The following is a 17730-nucleotide window of genomic DNA, read 5'->3' as shown; positions in this document are numbered from 1 at the left end:
CCGCTGTAGGCCTGCTGCTACCAAAACCTTGCCATGCAAACACAACACTTACCCAGATCTATTAGAAATCAGCACGCACTGTCTCCCTTCTTTTTTTCAGTCTCTTCTTTTTTCTCCCTTCTTCTTTTCCAGCCTCCAAGCGATTTCAGTTACTGGATGTAACAAAGCCAAACAGGTATTTGAAGTCTTGCTTGCAGGCAGAACGGCCAAAACAATCTCTTTAGACGACTGCAAAGCTTTTCAGAGTAATCCCCACATTGAACATGTTTCTGGGAAGCCTGTCCCATTGCCAGCCCGCCTGACAACATCCCACTGTCTGCTCACTGTCTGTCTACAACGATGTTTCAGTTCAAGAGCACTCCTCAAATGCATCTCCCATCTGTCCCTGCTTACTGCATGTGGCCCAGTGACACGAGCCAGTCTTGGCGTACATTGACTAGATTCCTTTCAGATGCAGTTAAACAGGAAAACAAAGTGTAGGAATAGCTCTAATGCTATTCCTGCTGGCTAAGAGGCCTCCAGTCCACATGCCTGGGCCAGAGCTAGGTGGGTGTAAACCCACCCATGGGTCAGGCCTTCAGCATCACCTGCTTCATGCTACACTTGCTCCCCTTCAGCCACGCTGCTGGCTAACACAGCTGATGGCTACGGTCACTACCACAATCCCCATCTGCAGCGACTATGGATCAAGGTGAATGTGAATCAAGGTGCTGTGCATGCAGATGCAGCGATCCACGGCAGCAAGGCAGGAGGTGCAGCAGGATGGATGCACTGCTGGATGGTCAAAGCTTCATCCACTGCCATCCTTTCAAACAAGAAACAGGCTGTGGAGGTGGTAGCTCACGCGATGCTCCCTAAGGCAGTTCTGACTCTCCTGAGGAAGAGGGAATGAATGCTCATCAATGCTCTCAGGACCAAGGGGGGGGATCCCAGCCCTTTCCTGGGGCTGGCAGGAGGCACAGTCTCATGCTGAGACACGTTCTTCAGGCAGAGCAGGAGTTGATGCAGCTCAGCAAACAGCTGGGACTGCCGGAGCAAGGACAGCACCGGGCGGGTAAAGGGCGTGAGCATTTCAAAGCACGCTGTTTCTGTTATGCTGCTTCTAATAACCAAAAGCACTTAAAAATGCATGTCAGTACTTACTGTCAGATTAATAATTTATTAGCAGAAAACATATTTTGCTGTAAGGCAGACAATTAACAGCAAATTTTTGTTCTGTCAAGAGGCCAAATTATTACCGATAGTTAATACCTACAATTAAAATGACTGCTCTGAAACGAATGGAATAGACCCAAAATGCATATGGGAATTTCATACAATATATAAAATATATAACTTTTACATTTCTTGATTTTAAATGCATTGTAGTTTTAATGTAAGAAACAAACATCTTAAGAGTTCATTTGCAACATAAGCACTGCAGGAGATGTCCCATCTTCCGTGGCTCTCCCTGGCAAGCAGACAGGCACAGCAGCACCTACAGAGTCCAGAGGCTGAGAGAGAAACCCCACTCACATTGTTCCTGTTGGCCAGGATAAGGACCCTACTGTGTAACCCCAGTAAGAATTAAAGTAGGGTTATACTGATCATCAGAGCCTAGAGAAACTTGAGAGTCCCTGGAGGAATCTGCAGAAATGTAGCAAGACAGAAATAAAGCCAGACTTGCAAGCCTTCAGCTGTTCAAGCAATTCTGAGTTTCACAGAATATTTTGTACAAAACCCCCTCTTTTTAAAAAACAATAAAAAGTAAAGGTTGAATCTTCACTCCTTGTGAAGTCCAGCTTCCAGCAGCACTCACTGCAGTGTAGTTATTTAATGTGCGTGATATTTGACTTGTATCTCGATTTGCTTATCCATGTACCTAGGCTGCTTGTGATGTTTCAGGGAGTTTCCATTTTCAGCTGTCCCTATAAAAACACAGACTTCTTTCTTTACCAGTTCTGATGCCAGCTGATGGAGCAGTATAAAATTTGAAGGAGTCTTAAACCTGCCCCTGTTTTTTTCCCTGTTTCTACCTCAAGTAGAAGAGCATTGCCAACAGATTTTGGAAACAAGAAGGTTTCAGTGGGTGGATTGGGGCAGACTTTTTACTCTAATCTGGACAGTGTTCTTCTGATCTATAGAAAAAGCCAAGAGTAATTATTCTAACACAAGATGCTTAGAAGAAGTGGGGAGGAAATATGCCAAAATAAAATATTTATGATTTAAAAATAGATTATAATCTTGCTTATGAAACACCAACATTTGACTTTAATCTCATATGGAAGTTACAAACAATGAAACTATATAATCCTTGATGAGAGGAAAAAACTGTTCTTCTGAGGTTTGTACAGCATCCAAACCAATAACTTAATCCCCAGGCCCTGAAATCTGAATCTGACAGGTAAGGCATGGAGCTCTTGCAGCTGGATCTACTGGTCCTAGATTCAGGGCCTGGGTTCCTCCACATTAGATTACAAGACCTGGTGAAGTGACGGTTCAGCAATTTCTTCATGAGCTACTGTGAAAAAGCACTCTTTTGAGGTGTGATGTAAAAATACATTTCACCATCCTTCCCTTAGTTGACCAGCAGGGTCAGATTTTTCTCCTCCACTCTCTCCCTGGTCCTGGGAAATGAAGCGATATGCACCCTCCTTAGCAAGACAGCAGCGGTGCAGGAGGTCAGCCAGTTCCCTGATGAGATTTCTGCTGTTACCTGCATGTACCACACTCAACCAGAAGCTCCAGAGTAGCCTTCAATCTAACTAGGTTCAGACAAACAGAAGCTTCTCCAGCTCCAGTGAGAGTGAATCCTCATGGTGCTAAGAGGATATAAGCATTCCCCAGTTCTAAGGCCCAGGTACTCAAGAATGAAGCTAGACCATGAGCCTTAGGGAATCACAGCTCCTTGCTGCAGCTCCAAGCATCAAGAACTGTACATTAAATTACAGGACCAGTAGCCAAACTGGGTGAGAACAGACTCCAAGTAACTAATGCAACACTATGGATGCTTTGCACACTATCTGATCACAGCTTTCCTATCTAGTTCCAACCTTTTCCAAAGCCTAAAAGAAACAAATAGAACCTTCAGCAGCATCTTAAAATATTATTCCCTTTCCTGGACTTTAAGGAGAGCACCATGCACGAAAGAACTGGGAAAAGGCCATTTATACATTCTACCAGCAGCAACAGCAGAAAAAGGCTTAAGGTGTTTGCACTTGAGGGCTCAGCACAGGAGTGAACAGAAAGTCTTGGAACATCTGCTAAAACAAACAGCTAGAGGTCATATTCAAGGCAGCATATGCAAAACAGATGGGAGTAAGGAGAGAGAACTCTCAAAAGATGCTGGGTACAACTGTCTGCTCTGGTTACCCACCCAGCACCCCCTCAGAAGTGGCAACAGCATTAGAATGCAGTTTCACTGGCTATTTTAATGTCACCCTTGCTCCACAGGTCACCAAGTGTCATCCAAGAGACTGGCACCTGAAAAGATTCGGGCAATTCCACTGGTACAGATCATCCTCTGTAAGAAATAACAGGACATCGGGTGCTTTATTAGCTTTTGTAGTCCTACAAGCCTGTTAGTGAAGATTAACAAAACCTAAGCACTCCAAATCTTCACATGGTATGTAGGGGCCAGTGAGATGCACACAGCCAAATTCTTTCAGGCCTGCATCCAGAAGCTGAGAAAAGCAGAGCTAATCTTTGCCTGCATCAATTAAGATGGGCTGCACTTGAGGAAGCGTACAGGGCAGCAATGCAGGTACCACAAACCAAAATAGCTCTGCTGCTATGGTAGTTGGAACAGTGTGTATGAGACAGAAGCTTGATCTTTAAACCACTTACTTAGAAACAATGGCCATCCCCATGGCTTCATCTCCTTTATACAAGCAAACTGAGAAGTAAAAGCCGCTTTCAGGAACAGGAATAACTGCTAATGATTATTTATCCACCATTTCCTACAAGGTTCCCTTGACAATTGTACTTGTAAAACTAGGGCTTATTTCTGCATTCTGCTAGCCCAGAACTTAGAAATCCATTCCCTCAATCCACGCACCAAGCGAAAAGGTACCATTTTATTATTACTGTGATCTGCCAGCAATAAACTTTCAGTCCTTTTTTTTTTTAATGTGTTAACACTGATCAGCCACCCAGTTACTTTCACAGAAAATACAAGCAGCGTTTTTTTGCCAAGAACAACTTCTAAATTAAAAATACCTTCAGGTAATTCCATAAAATATGAAAGACATCATAAATAAACTTATTCTAGAAATCATTTTCCAAACAATAAATAAAACTCTTTCTTATTTGAAAGTGCAAACAGGCTGCATTATAAAAAACACAGAGCGAGACTGCAGAAGTGCTTAATTATTCAATAGTGACCAAGACACAGTTTCTTGCTTTGGTGCTGCTGGTCATCTAGTGATTTCGTTTTCTGGACCCCATCTAAAGAGAAAAAATATTTGTGAAATATTAATACAATAGTAAGTGTAGTCTAAATACTCAACACATACAGGCCCACTGGAGTAACACTGGGGACAGGGACGGGGAGAGAGATTGTCTTCTTTCCCTTACAGAGGACCATGCAGTAATCGTAGCAGGAGAAACATCCTAAGGAAAGAAAGCAACTTGTACCAGTTCAGTGCTGAAATGCAAGCACACCATCTTGAAGAAAACATTGTTAGAGAAATGAGCCCTATTAAAGGTGAATCTTTCTCCAGCTGGGTCTAAAAATCCATTAGCGGAGAGAGGGATGAACACGCCCTAACATTCTGCAGTGATTACTAATGCCATACACACTACTCTGAGCCCTTTCCTCACCCCTTTTCCTGAGCCCAGGATGAAATTGCTAACAAAGAGATGTCTCCACTAATTTAGTTCACATAAAGAATTAGCTTGTAGTATGTGGTTACTCATGTGCTACAAAACCCACCTTCAGTCTTTTTTATGCTCCTAGCCTGGTATTCAATTCTTTGACTAACTGCCAGCTCCCTATCCTTACGCTCTGTATCTTTGTGCTTGAGGCACAAAAATTATTTAGCTTCTTTTTCCACATTATTTTCCCCTCTGGATGAGAAACATTTTAAGGATTGGTAGCTGACAGTAGATGCCAGTGGTGGATCCCTTTTGTAGCACAAAAAGGCTTCAACATAAGACTCATCCAAACTCTGTTTCAGAAGATGACAGCTCCCTTGCTACAGGGGTGCAGGTCAACAAGGATTTTGTGACCTTTATATTATATATGTGTACATAAACACACAAAAATAAATGTTGATTGAAAAGCACTGGCATAGATTCTACTTCATAAAAGAAACACCGAAATGTTCTGCAGAACATATTTAAATGACTTGGAGGAGTCCAATTTCTCTTGAAAAAGAATGGCACTCTTCATAGAACACAGTATAAAAAGTCTTTATAGAACAAAATCTAAACCCCCATAGAGTAGTCTGAAATTATCTATGTGTCAAACAGCATATTGTTGACCTTGGTAACAGCATTACTAGGTTTTGTAATGTGTGCGTCAGTGCCAAGCATTTGTTAAAACCAGCTTGTTTTCAACTTACTATTAGTTCATCTATTCAAAAAGCTCAGAGGAGTTTTCACAGCAAAATTTAACTAATTGAAATCAAGATTAAGACTAATCAATTCAGGTTTGTTTAAAACATGATCTCACTTACTAACTTCAGCCATAACATGAATTAATGAAAAAATACTTACTTTCCCTGGCTGTGGGGTCATGGAATTCAATGGCATTGGTGTGCAGTGGATTTAGTTGCCACTGATAAAAGAAGAAGAAAACATTTACTTATTCCAGAAGACAGAAGAAAGAGCAAAGGGAGAAAGATAAAGTACCCCACTGTTCTTCACTGTAAGGCATGACTAGCCGTGAGGCAGGCAATAAAGGACTCCACCTCCAACACACACTTCGCAAATAAAAAGCCATTAAGGGATGTGGGGCCATTTACTCCCTTGAGAAGGGGAAATGAGCTTGCTCAAACCAACAGTGCTGTTGTTTGTCACGGTGAGCACCCTCAGTGCAGGTGCACTTGGCCACCTTCAAAACCCACTGCAGCTCTTTTGGGAGCTGCTGGAAGGGCCTATGTAAACATACAGTGATGTCCCACATCAGCTGTTGTGCTGTGACAGGGAGGCTTGCAGAGAACCTCAGTGTGAAGAGACCACCTCAAACAACAGCAATGAGTTAGAGGGAAATGGGCAAGGCAATTAGAGAAAACAGGCACACTTGGCCCCACCATCTGGCATATGGCACAGCGCTTCTCCCCAGCGTCATAACAGAGCAACGTCTCAGCTCCACTCACTTGACTAAACAGCACAAGAGAACACACCTCTATGCTGGCTGCATACAACTGCTCACTCCACCCTCCCCCCAAATGCTGCCCAGAGTTTTTAGACTATAGAACATTTGGACACTTACTGTAAATTTGCTTACACCCTCGACTTCACCAAACTTCATATAGGATATGTCTGCTTTCTTTTTTCCAGCATCAACATCTCCTGCATAGATCTGCTTGATACCAGCGCCTTTGATTAAAGGGACGCATTCATCACATGGACATTTTGTCACAAATATCATGCTTCTCTCATCTGGCTTTATTTCCCGACACCTACAGGCAGTCAAAAACAGAGTTTCAGCTATATCGATAGTTTTTAATGGTGACAAACTTCATACCTCACAAAAGCAAGCAAAGAAGTGTTGTGTTATGTGATTCTATGATTCTATGACCTACTCTCAGAAGCCACTTATTCCTAATGAAGTACACAAGTACGCAGTGATGACTAGTTTGGGTGTGAACAAACCACCCACCCCACCTCTCCACATATATCATTGTTGAAGCCTCAACAATTGCCACGCTTTCATATTTCAGGTCACAGCATGGTCCTAGCAGGAAACAGGGGCAGTAGCTTGTACCTGAAGGACAGCTGCCATGCATCGGAGTGAATATCCTTTAAAAACCAAATTCACTTAAGAAATCTGAAGAAACCCCAGAAGCTGACTGCATCCATGCACATCCAAGTTCTGCATCACAGGCATAAGCAAGACCATGATTGCAATCCACATGTCATCACAGTGACATCATGCAGTTGTCATGGAATTGTTTCTGAACCATCTCATGCTTCTCTGTGGTAAAAATAAGCCCATTACCTGAATGTTAAGGCATTCTGCTCCGCATGTATAATGTATCTGAACTTTCTGATTTCCCGATCTTTTTGTTTATCATCCATGTGTGGAAAATCAGCATATTCAGATCCAACAGGAAAGGCATTGTAACCACAGCCTACAAAATACATTGCTCCTGTTCCATCACAGCTTCTCTGCAACAGGAAGCAAACCATTAAAGTAGGAGACATTTACACTGAGTATTAAGTCAAAGTGTTGTGCAATGTGTACTTTCACAGTTCACGCCAAGTTACGGCAGTTAAAAAGAGAACTCAGCTCTTGCTGACTGGTCTGTGTCTGTATGGAGCTTTTCCACTAAACTGTAACACTGCACACAACACAGTGCACCAGACTTTAGGGGCTTTCCTTTTATCAGGTAGTACTGATAGCAGGAACAAAAAGTAGGAAGGATTCAGTCCTTGACCTTTTCTGCAATGTCCAAAATTGGCATTAGTTCCTGATGTGCCAGAGACTGTGCTTCACCTGTCTCTCAACAGACCAAGTGACCAGTGGGCTGTCCAAGTAGCAATCAGTGACTGATATCAGGACAAGAAAGAAAACAGCAATGAGCAGCTGATGACTGCAGTGTTAAAAACCAATGAAGAGTATGTTGCAGCTACATGAAGAATGAGGCTCCCTGGGACTGGTAACATGCATAATCAGAGACATTAAGGAATAAAAACTTTATGCTTGGATGGAAAAAGCACAGTTACAATATTTGTAGAAAAACAGCACTTTGGTCCAAAAAGAAACGTGCTAAAGCCACTGTGGCATTTCAATGGCAACAAAAATCCTTCAGAGATTGTGAGGCTTGATTGTACTGGGAGCTCTCCAAAATAAAAGCTGCAAAGAGGGACCTGCAGAACAGGCACATGCTGCCTGATCAGCAGCTGTGGCAAAACTCTGCAGCCAGGACACCTGCAATAACTGACAATGGCCAGGGAAACAGGCACACTGGAAAAGTAAGCAGAGACACTGTGGTAGTTATTGAACTCATTTATACTTCCCCTTCATCTTGACAGCACTATCAAATAAGCAGTCATTAACTTAGTTACTAAAGAATGAGATTTCTACAGTGCTGTGCGTGTGTATGAAAAATGCACGTGCAAAAACTTGAAGCAAAATAACAGCTCAAAGCAGATACAAGTGGATGAATCGTGAGTGCAAGAAAGAGTAACTTTTTCAATACTTACTGATTTTTCTTCTGCCCAAATAATAGCTCCAACTCCTGTTTTATGGTCCTCTAAAATACATAACATTTTAGCAGCAAATAATAAATAAACCACTTCTGAGTTACCTATACATTAACATATGACATCCTAGAGTAAGGAATAATATTCATTGTTGCTTCATGGATAGGAGAAAAGAAATGCAGAAAAATTAAGAGCTTCTATGTCATACAAGTCTACTGCAAAAGGCGGGTGTACTTTAACTGCAAGGCCAGCCATTCAACACTGCTACATACATTTGTTCACACATGCTAAGGTGTGAATACATATATCACACGAGAATATGTGTGCCAAGAATATGTGTGGACAGGTCCACATGTGAGACGGCAAACTGATAAAAACTTTCTAGGTGTTTACCATTTAATTACTTACTTTCTGCCATTCCTGAAGTTTATGGCTCTGTGGTCTGAAGTCCTATCAAAATTAGTTGTATTTTATACTTAATTCAGCAACAAAATGTTAATAATCCTATTTTGGGGGGTGTTTCCTGTCACCACCACAGGAAAACCAGAGCAGAACTTTCATTATGTGACTTGGAAGATTTTCATGAAACTTGGAAATCTTCCCCAGTAGCTACCGATGAGAGTCTTGACCAGTAAAAACTGAGCTATCAAGGAGAAAAAAATGTTTCAAGTTTCCAGTGACACAGAAGACAATTAACTATTTCCATCATCCTAGGTACCACTAACACATACAGCCACCTCAAAGAGGATCTTTCCTCCCAAAGATATATTTTATGAGGGCTGACTTTATATTCTGCATATTTATTAGTCACTCATGTATATTAAGTCAGCATAGAAAACATCCTATAATAATGCAAAGCACCTAAATATGTGTGTGTGCTGTTTATTTATTTTATTTCAGGACTATAGTGGAGTAAGAGTTTGCTCAAAACACAGACCTGAGTCCACGCTGAACAGCACAGGTAAAACTGAATTTTGCTGCCTCAAGAATGAATAGTCAAGTTTGGTCATTCCATTGTGCTCTGTACAGCAGTAGATGTACAAAAAACCCTCACAACTGGTTCCATGAAACTTCTAAATTATTTCTAACAATGCCATCTCTTCTGCAACTTTTGGTGACCAAATTCACAGAGGGTACCTTTAAAAAAGCAACTATCCTATCTACATGAAAAAAGCCAACACTAAGGAGTACTACCAAGTTTTAGCTCTTCATATTCTGTTCTCTGCAAGAACGTACCAGTTTGCTGCATCGCTACCCAGACAGAATAAAGTAGCTAACAGAAGTCATCTGTATCATCAAAAGATGGTCAATAACTATCCTTCTACCCAAAACCCATGTACATCAAAATTCCAGCATCCCTGCGAAGAAACCCCCCATCAGATATAAAAGCATTTTCACTAATAAGATTAGAACTAGGAAATTTAATATAACTGTACTCAATGCCTTACTGAAAGGCCATTGTTCCACTCCTTTTTTCTGAAGAAGTGTACATAATCTGCTCGAAATATTGGCATGTATTTGCTTACAGAAGCATCTTGTGAAGCCACAGTAAAAACAGCCTCAGAGCAGCTTGAAGAATTTAAATGCCATTGTAGTCTTTTTTTCAGATAGGTGTTGGACATGTTGGCAGGGCAGGATTTCCTAAATACCTGCACTGCGTTTCTCTTGGAAAGTTTTCGCACACAATACTAGGTACCCCTGTGGAGTTTTTACTATTACTGCTGCTCCTGTTTCACAGATGTAGAAACAGAATTCAGCAGCTTGCTCAAGGAGTTATTTGGAAGAATAAGACTGAAATGAGGAACTTGCTCTGCTCATGAGACCCATTCTTCCTGCAGTACTGTAACAACTCACCTGTCCGGTATGCGAGTAGTCTGGCTTGTATCATACAGTGCCTTGCAACTTCTTGGGGCAAACTCTGATGGTCTGTTTCATTTGTTCGTTGTGATTCACTGTTGTAAAATCCAAAGCATCCAAACACAGGGACACTGGCAGCCACTGTTGCCAAGACCAAGACAAGATCTTTCATATTTTGCCTCAGGTTGCTGAAGTACGGATTTTCACAGAGGTTCTCCAGTCCTATTGTCATCAATATTTTCTTGTGCATTTCCTCATTTGAAATTAGGAATAAACTTTCATACTCTTTTATTCTCTCTTGTCTACATGCAGTGTAAAAGTCAGTATCAGAGTCAGGCTGAGATTTTACTATTTTTTGAATAAAATCAAACTCAGTGGAAGTTTCTTCAACAAATTGCACCATGGAGCACCCCAAGGGCTGAAGCAGCACGCACACACGAGCACGGCTATTTGACTTCAGTCTTTCTACTGCTTTGGCATCTAGCTTTGCATCATCTGTAGGCATGGGATTGGACGCCTCATTCTGCAAGCTGATTTCAGGATCTGCAGGCCAGTAAGAAATCCTGTTCACCCCAGCTGGAAGAGAAGATAATGCAGCAATAGGAACCATACAAGTACGGTGGAACATAAACCTCATATTCAACACTGTTGCTTAACCCTGGTTTTACTCCTTTAAGGCCCCAAGTGCTGCTTAAGGGGTGTCTGGACAACAAAAATGCTAGTAGATACAAGTATCAAGAGGTTATCTAACTTGATAAGCAGACTGTAGACAAAAATTGGAGTTTCCTAAATTCTAAGATCTTTGTGACAGTCTAATTTTGCATCTTAACTACACCAGATATATTAACACCACACAAAAAAGCTAGCACTAACAGAAGTTGCTGCTGAGATTAAAAATCAATGCTTGCAGAAGGGTTGTGTCAGCAGATCCCATTTAAGGAAGTGAATAATCTGATATTCTTCATCTCACTTGGGAAAATGAAAACCTAAAGTACTCCCTGTGATTTCTGCATAAAAGACATCCTTTCTCTGGTGCCACTGACAAGCAATGGGAGCGCAAGGAAAAATGTAGCTATCTAGGCCTAATCATCAGGCTTAGTGTAGGTTGCTTTGGCAAAACGCAACTGGTATGTCAGCATCTCAGCAGTGCATCCCAACCAAGAGACAAGCATCACCAATAGTAATAGCTGCACAGAGAAATAGGGTCTCAGTAGCAAACCCTTATCTATTGATCATCAGCTCCAGGAAAATGTACATTCAATATTGTTTTCAGCCTTGTGGAAAATATCAGTGCAGGCCACACACGTTAGGGATTTGCTTTCATAACTGGGACAATCCAAAGAGAAAAGGGGCTTTCTGACACCACCAGTCACAAGCATAACATTTACCCTTAATCTACTACAGTCACTGCTTACCGTTTACAATCATTTTTAAACAAGTTGAACACGGTTTTCTGGAGAAATAAAGATCACAGTTTTTAAGTCTTGATCCATGTTTTATGAGTGCAATCTGGCCAGCATGCAAGTCTGTACTGGAACAATGAAGACCAACAATCTTCATGTTTTTTACCACAACTAGGCCACTCTTCTTCACCTACAGAAAAATGCATTGCTATTATTATTATTTTACTTTTTTTCAACATCAAGTCCATAGCAATGTTACAGCTCTTCCTTAGGTAACAGTGACCAACCAGGATTAGAGCATATGGGTCTTCACTACCAATTGTGATATGAATCATTAAACAATCTCTGTTAACACTTCCCTAAGCAATATTTCTGTGTGTCTGTGTAGTTTCTACATGTGCTTTTTAATACCAGAGTGCTGTGCTCCTGTCAAACTTCAAACAGGGACTTGTAGCAAATTCCTGATTTTTTTGGTCATTGCTTTGCCCATACCAAAATCCAGGAGCAGCACAGAAAATTCTGTCAATTATAGCTGTAAAACCCTCTGAATAATCCAGCATCTGGAAATGCTATCAGTTTAATTTCTGTCTTAAGCTTGACTATCCTGGGAGCCAATAGCTTCTTTAGCTTTACTTCTGTCTCTTCATTTATAGAAATGAATCCTGGTTCTAAAGAATATTCCATGGAAAAAGTCTGCATACCATAAACAAGAGCTCTTACATGTGCATTCCCATGTATCATAAGGAAACTGGACACAAGCTAGTTGGATGAAACTGGTGAAACTTCAAACTTCAAATTATGCAGTTCGGCTGCTACCAGAACAGTGTCACCTCGGATCTGTAAATTACCCAATTTCTTTGTGGTTACAGAAATGAGGCTGTACTAAAGCCCTACAGATAGCCCAAGTGCCATTCCTAACTGAATTACTAAGTTTGAAACTGCTTTTGAAATCTGTATAGTGACAGACATAATCTATAGATACAGGTATAGACTCATCTATACCTCTTTCAGATATACCAAACTCTGAAAATTAGGCCTGTCACTCAAATTATTTTCCTATCTTTTTGTGTCCTGGCCAATCCATGTGCTATGGATCTTAGCACATAGCTATGCTCTGCACAATGTAGTAATCACAATAAGAACTCTGATCACAGAAGAAAACATGCTGTTCCAGGACACTCTGAAGTGTAACTGGCTGCTATTTAGCAGATCCATTCTCAAAGACGGTTTCTTTTCACTGTGACTAAGGTAGTTATCTACAAGTTCTTGATCAGCAAACATTTCAGATAGTCCTGTGCACCTCCACTCTGTAAGAGAACTCATCTACAACCATGAACACTGTAATTCTAAAAGAACACCTCTACACCATCAAGCACGCTGTTCGTAAAGTTACAATCAGCATATGCTCCAAAGTGCCGGGTATACACCATGCCTCTTTTGTTAGGCTCTTAAAATACTCCCCATTTTTTAGCATTTGCTTCAGCTGTCTGGGGTACACCTTGCCTTTCAAGGATTTTCAGAAGTAGCTATTTAACCAGCCTGCTACTTTTCTCCCAGCACTGGATTTTTTTCTGCTTCCAAGAAATAATTGAAAAAACTATTATCAGCGGATTTGTTTGGTTTTGTTTTTTTTTTTCTCTGACTTATCTGTGGTGTAAAGAGCAGTTATGTTCCATTCACTGTAGGAACTGTTCAGAAAGACCAACTGACACCAAGCATAGACATTTTACCTGCGATTTCTTCTGTTGCTCAGTGGAAGGAAAGAGCTCCATCCAGAGGCTGAACAAAGTAAAAAGATTGACTTTAGAAAGTCTTGGCATTTGACCTGTCATTAGAAGACAAAAAAAAAAAAGAAATATTTATTAAAGAATATTTATAAAGATACCCCACATTGTTGTTGTACCCCACAGCTGCCACAGAAGCTGGTTCATCAACCACTTCTGCTATTTACAGCAGCTAACTCCACACTGTGTTCTTCAGGGCAGTAGCTGTCAACTCCGAATGGTCACATCTGGGTGCAGAGCTCAGATATGTGCAACAAGAAAAAATGATGAAATTTCAGTGAAATTCAGTGAGTTAATTCGGCTCAGAGGTGAAGAGCAGAAATCAAAGATCAGATCCCACATAACTTAAAGTGCTTAAATGACTCACAAATGTTTACAGAAATCTCAGACACAGCTTCTGATTCAGCTTCAGGCTCACCACAGGCGAAAGCAAAAACATCTAGGTATGCATCATGATCTTATACTGACACCTGCAGCAAGAGTGGATGAGCCATGGTGAAACCTTCCAGCTACATCTGTTCTGCAGAAAGCTACTTTTGGATTTTTAGTCTGCTTAAGTTTTGGTTAGAGTTTTAAAAAAAATTAAACCTATGTCTCATGCTGTTACTTCTGACTAAGTAACCAAAGGGGTAGCAAAGAATCCTTTCTCAGCCCACCACCTTGTGCTGTGTTATGCTTCTGCTCAAAAACTGGACATGCGGAGGGCCAGTGCTCAGCATTACTGAGTATCCCACAAATGAAAATGGAGGAAGTACTGCACCAGTGCTTGCACCATTCCAGATGTAAAGCTGTCTTGCCTCACACTTGGCAAGTTCAATTACATCTCAAAAAAGCTCCAGTCCCTATTTCAGGGGTGCTTCCAGAGAGCTGTAACAAACACGTATTGCTCTGCACATCTCAGGTGTGCTGGACAGTAGTTTTATTTCTGGTTTTATCCCTTCCAACAAATGTTAAAGCTTTTGCAAAGGAGGAAGAGACAGAGGTAAGAACAGAAAAGAGAAAAACATTTCTTTAAGCAGTTCCAGTAGGTAGGAAGAGATACAATCACATACTAAGATTGCTTTGGTGGGGGAGAAGGTTAATTTAATGACACGTCTGTGAACCCAAACAATTAGGACAGCACATAAACATGCAACCCATGACTGGAGTACCATTTTCAGGCAGTATTTTAGCAGGCTTTTTTTCACATAAAAGTGCGATTTTGCAAAGCAACTACAGACCTCTCAGCAGTACCACACTGCCCATGACTCCTTAGGCTGCCCAGCTATGCTCTCCCACTGTGCACAAGCACTTCAAGGAACACTGGTCAGCACAATCAGATACGTGTGCTAGAAATGTACATGGCACACATGAAGATTTGTTGTCACTTGTCCTAGACACAAACTGTAAAAGTAAGTCTACAAGCCACATCTAAACAAGTAAATTTTTTTGTCTTAGTCATTCTCATTACAGCCCCTGTTCACTCCTGTTGTGGCACACACATGCACACTTCCCAAATGGCAAGCTAAAATAAACAGTGCCACTGATACCAAGTCACATGTATCCCGTCATGTTTTCTAAAATGGATTACGATTTGGCACATGGAGTAGACTTAAAACAGAATACGCCAGAAACAAGTTTGAATTACTGTTTGTTTTCTTGGACCTAACCTGAATGTGACCTGTCAAACATATGGGAAACAAACTGAAGAATGTACCTGAAGAATGTGAATTGACATGAATTTACAATGAGAAGCAGGAGAATATTATGGTGAAGAAAGAAAGACCCGTGGTCACAGTTACCATATCTATGTATCCACACCTTTATTAACTTAGTTAAAGCTTCCCTTAAGTTCAACAGAGTGAAGAGAATACTGGTTAAAGTGGCCTGGAAATAAGGTGGAAGACATCTTACAAAATTTAAAGCAACTAGAGAAGACTGGGGAAGAAAAGGAATCAGGTTCTTTGCTACTGAGAACAAAACTGTCTATGAACGGAGAGCTCTTTCAAGGTCCCCACAGCCTCACTACTTTATGCAGCTTCTCTGCTTCACACAAAGGTATGATTTTATTCCTCCAGGTTAGGGATCTCACCCCAGTGAGGCAAGGCAGGTTCAAGGAAGAGTGTTCTGTGAAGGCCAGCATCGAAAACCCTGCCATGCCTGCACCTGCAAGCAGAAAGGAGCAGGGCACTCCCCATCCGGATATGGCTCAGATACAGCATTATGCCACGGTTGCAACCCTAGTGCAAAGTCTGAAAGAAGTCATGTTACAAGCGCGGAACTAGCACTGTGCTTTGACATCATCAGGGAGGAAATCAGTGACATCACTCCTGTCTGGGGAAAGTAAATGAGAAACCGTTTTCAGAGTTCATCTTCTTCACTCACTTGAAAACAGGATTTTCCCAAAACTAGGATGAAACCCCCCTCCGTTTACCCATCAAGGAGACCCCGTCGTGGTCCTCAGTCCGAGAGCTATATATACAGCCCATAGGCAATCTGTATGTATACCCCGCTCTGCTGGGCCTGCAGTGATGAGATATATATGGAATCTATCAAAATCTGCTTCATCCCAGCGTCCCCTTGTGAGAAAGGGGATCTCTCATCTGCCTTGTGAGAAAGTTGCTGTCTACTAGAATTCATGGGCCCTGCTACAGGGGTTAGTACAGACACCCCTCAGAAGGCAAGCATTTTAATGCAGACTGCATTTCGTACACATTAAATATAAACGGTGTAGAGTGGAAAATCATTTTGCCCGGAGAGGAAACATAAAACACGAGCATATGTGATCGGAAGGCCCTATGACTAAGAGCACAGGCAAGCAGGGGGCGGGGATACTTCTATTGCCCTGTCTGTAACGGGCAGGAGCACCCTATGAAATAGCAGTTGAGGGGGGGGCCGAACAGCCCCGGGGAGGGAAGAGTCCCGCGGAGAGGACACACCGGACGGTGCCCGGCGTTTCGAAGCACCCGGTGGGCAAGAAGAGACCCGCGAGAGACCGGTCAGCGCTCCCCCCACCGTCGCTCCCCTGCCCTCCGCCAGCCGTTACCACCCGCTCCCCACCGCGCCGGGAACGCGGCTCCCTCCCGGCCGGGGCAGGCCCCAGCCCCCACTCCCGCAGCCAGGCCCCTCCGCGGCGGGCAGGGGGCGTCGCTCACCGGTCATGCTGTCGGTCTGTGTGCTCGCCGCGCTCACCCGCGGCCCCTCCGCCGCCTCCTCTGCGCCGTGCATCGGTGCCGATGCGGGTCCCGGTGGCGGTGCCGGTACCGCCCGGTGCCCCGCGCCCCCCCAGCCTCGCCCCGCCCTCCCCCATGGTGACCCCGCTCCTCCTTCGGGGCGTCGCCGCGGCCGGGGCGTCCGCATGGCAACCGCCGTGACGGGCGGGCTCCCCGGCCAATAGCCAGCGGGGCGGAGAGAGGAGGCGGGGCTTGTCTGATGGGCGGGGCGGCGGGCCCCGGCGGCGGGCGGGCGCGGTCCGCCGCAGCGGGATTTAATGTCGGACCGGACCGCGCTAAGCTGCTCTGCTCGGCGCCGTCTCGTCTCTTCGGGGAGCCTCGGTGGTGGCTGTCACGGTCGCACCGCGGCCTTGGCCTGCCCCTCGGTGGCCTTCCTGGGAAAATCCGAGCCCGCGGGCAAAAGAGAGATCCGAGGAACACGCGGTCAGCTTCACAGCAAAGGAGCGGCTTCTGCGTCCGGCTTGGGGAACAGGGGGCTTGCGGCATGGGGAGTTCTGTTTGTGGGGTCATTTCTCTTGTACCGTTGCTGATCGTTTTGCTGGTGTAAGTAGGTTGGCTGAAGTGTGGGGAAGTCGTGTTCCTTTCTGCCATTGCTGCAGCACAACTGTTCTTCACGAGAGATGTTGTGCTGGCAAACCCCATCCTTTCACCCATGTGGCTTGCTTCCTCTGCGGAAAGAGCAGAGCTTCCCCAGGCTGGTTTGGTTTTGTTGGTAGCAACTCTCTCCAGTGCAGGTTTATTACAGAGTGATTACACCTGTGCAGGAAAATGAGTAAGGCCTTGTCACTGTAGAGCGAGCTCTGAACATGGATCTGCTTTTCCTCTTTTAATGTATGTGTCGTGGATGCTGTGACGAGACCAAAACTCTTCATCGTGTAAGAATCGACATTTGGACTGGCACTGGGATTGCTACTTTGCAAGGCCATGGTGAGGGAAAGGTTGGAAGAGAGCAGGAAAGGAGTTGGTTGGTTGGTTTGTTTCTTTGGTTCTGTGGCTTTTGTTGGTTTGGGTGCTTTTTTAAAACCAATCTTTGTCTTGATTTGAGTCAATAATTAAGGGTAAGATTGTCTCTTGGATGTCAAGGCCTGGAGCTCCTGAAGAATGAGCTAGTTTGATTGGGTT

General features: G+C 43.2%; 1 protein-coding gene across 3 annotated transcripts; it reads right to left on the bottom strand.

Moving 5' to 3' along the window:
• Nucleotides 1–1145: 1145 nt before the first annotated feature.
• Nucleotides 1146–16762, bottom strand: CDADC1 (cytidine and dCMP deaminase domain containing 1). Of its 3 annotated transcripts, none has more exons than XM_030477555.1 (9): nt 16531–16762; nt 13343–13437; nt 11625–11802; nt 10207–10785; nt 8353–8402; nt 7145–7314; nt 6416–6605; nt 5698–5758; nt 1146–4425 (listed from the first exon to the last, which is right to left on the bottom strand). In XM_030477555.1, the coding sequence occupies exons 1-9, from the start codon at nt 16733–16735 to the stop codon at nt 4352–4354; spliced, it is 1602 nt and encodes a 533-aa protein (XP_030333415.1). In that variant the 5' UTR covers nt 16736–16762; the 3' UTR covers nt 1146–4351. The 3 variants fall into 3 exon arrangements, with proteins under 3 accessions (XP_030333415.1, XP_030333417.1, XP_030333416.1); XM_030477557.1 differs by having other exon boundaries at nt 13343–13391; nt 16531–16612; XM_030477556.1 differs by lacking the exons at nt 1146–4425; nt 5698–5758 and adding an exon at nt 5773–6193 and having other exon boundaries at nt 16531–16650.
• Between the last annotated feature and the right edge of the window lie 968 nt (nt 16763–17730).

Source organism: Strigops habroptila, chromosome 2 (genome assembly GCF_004027225.2).
Source record: "Strigops habroptila isolate Jane chromosome 2, bStrHab1.2.pri, whole genome shotgun sequence".
NCBI classification, from domain to species: Eukaryota; Metazoa; Chordata; class Aves; order Psittaciformes; family Psittacidae; genus Strigops; species Strigops habroptila.
The sequence above is the reverse complement of the archived record's forward strand: the minus strand, read 5'-3'. Positions and strand labels throughout refer to the sequence as shown.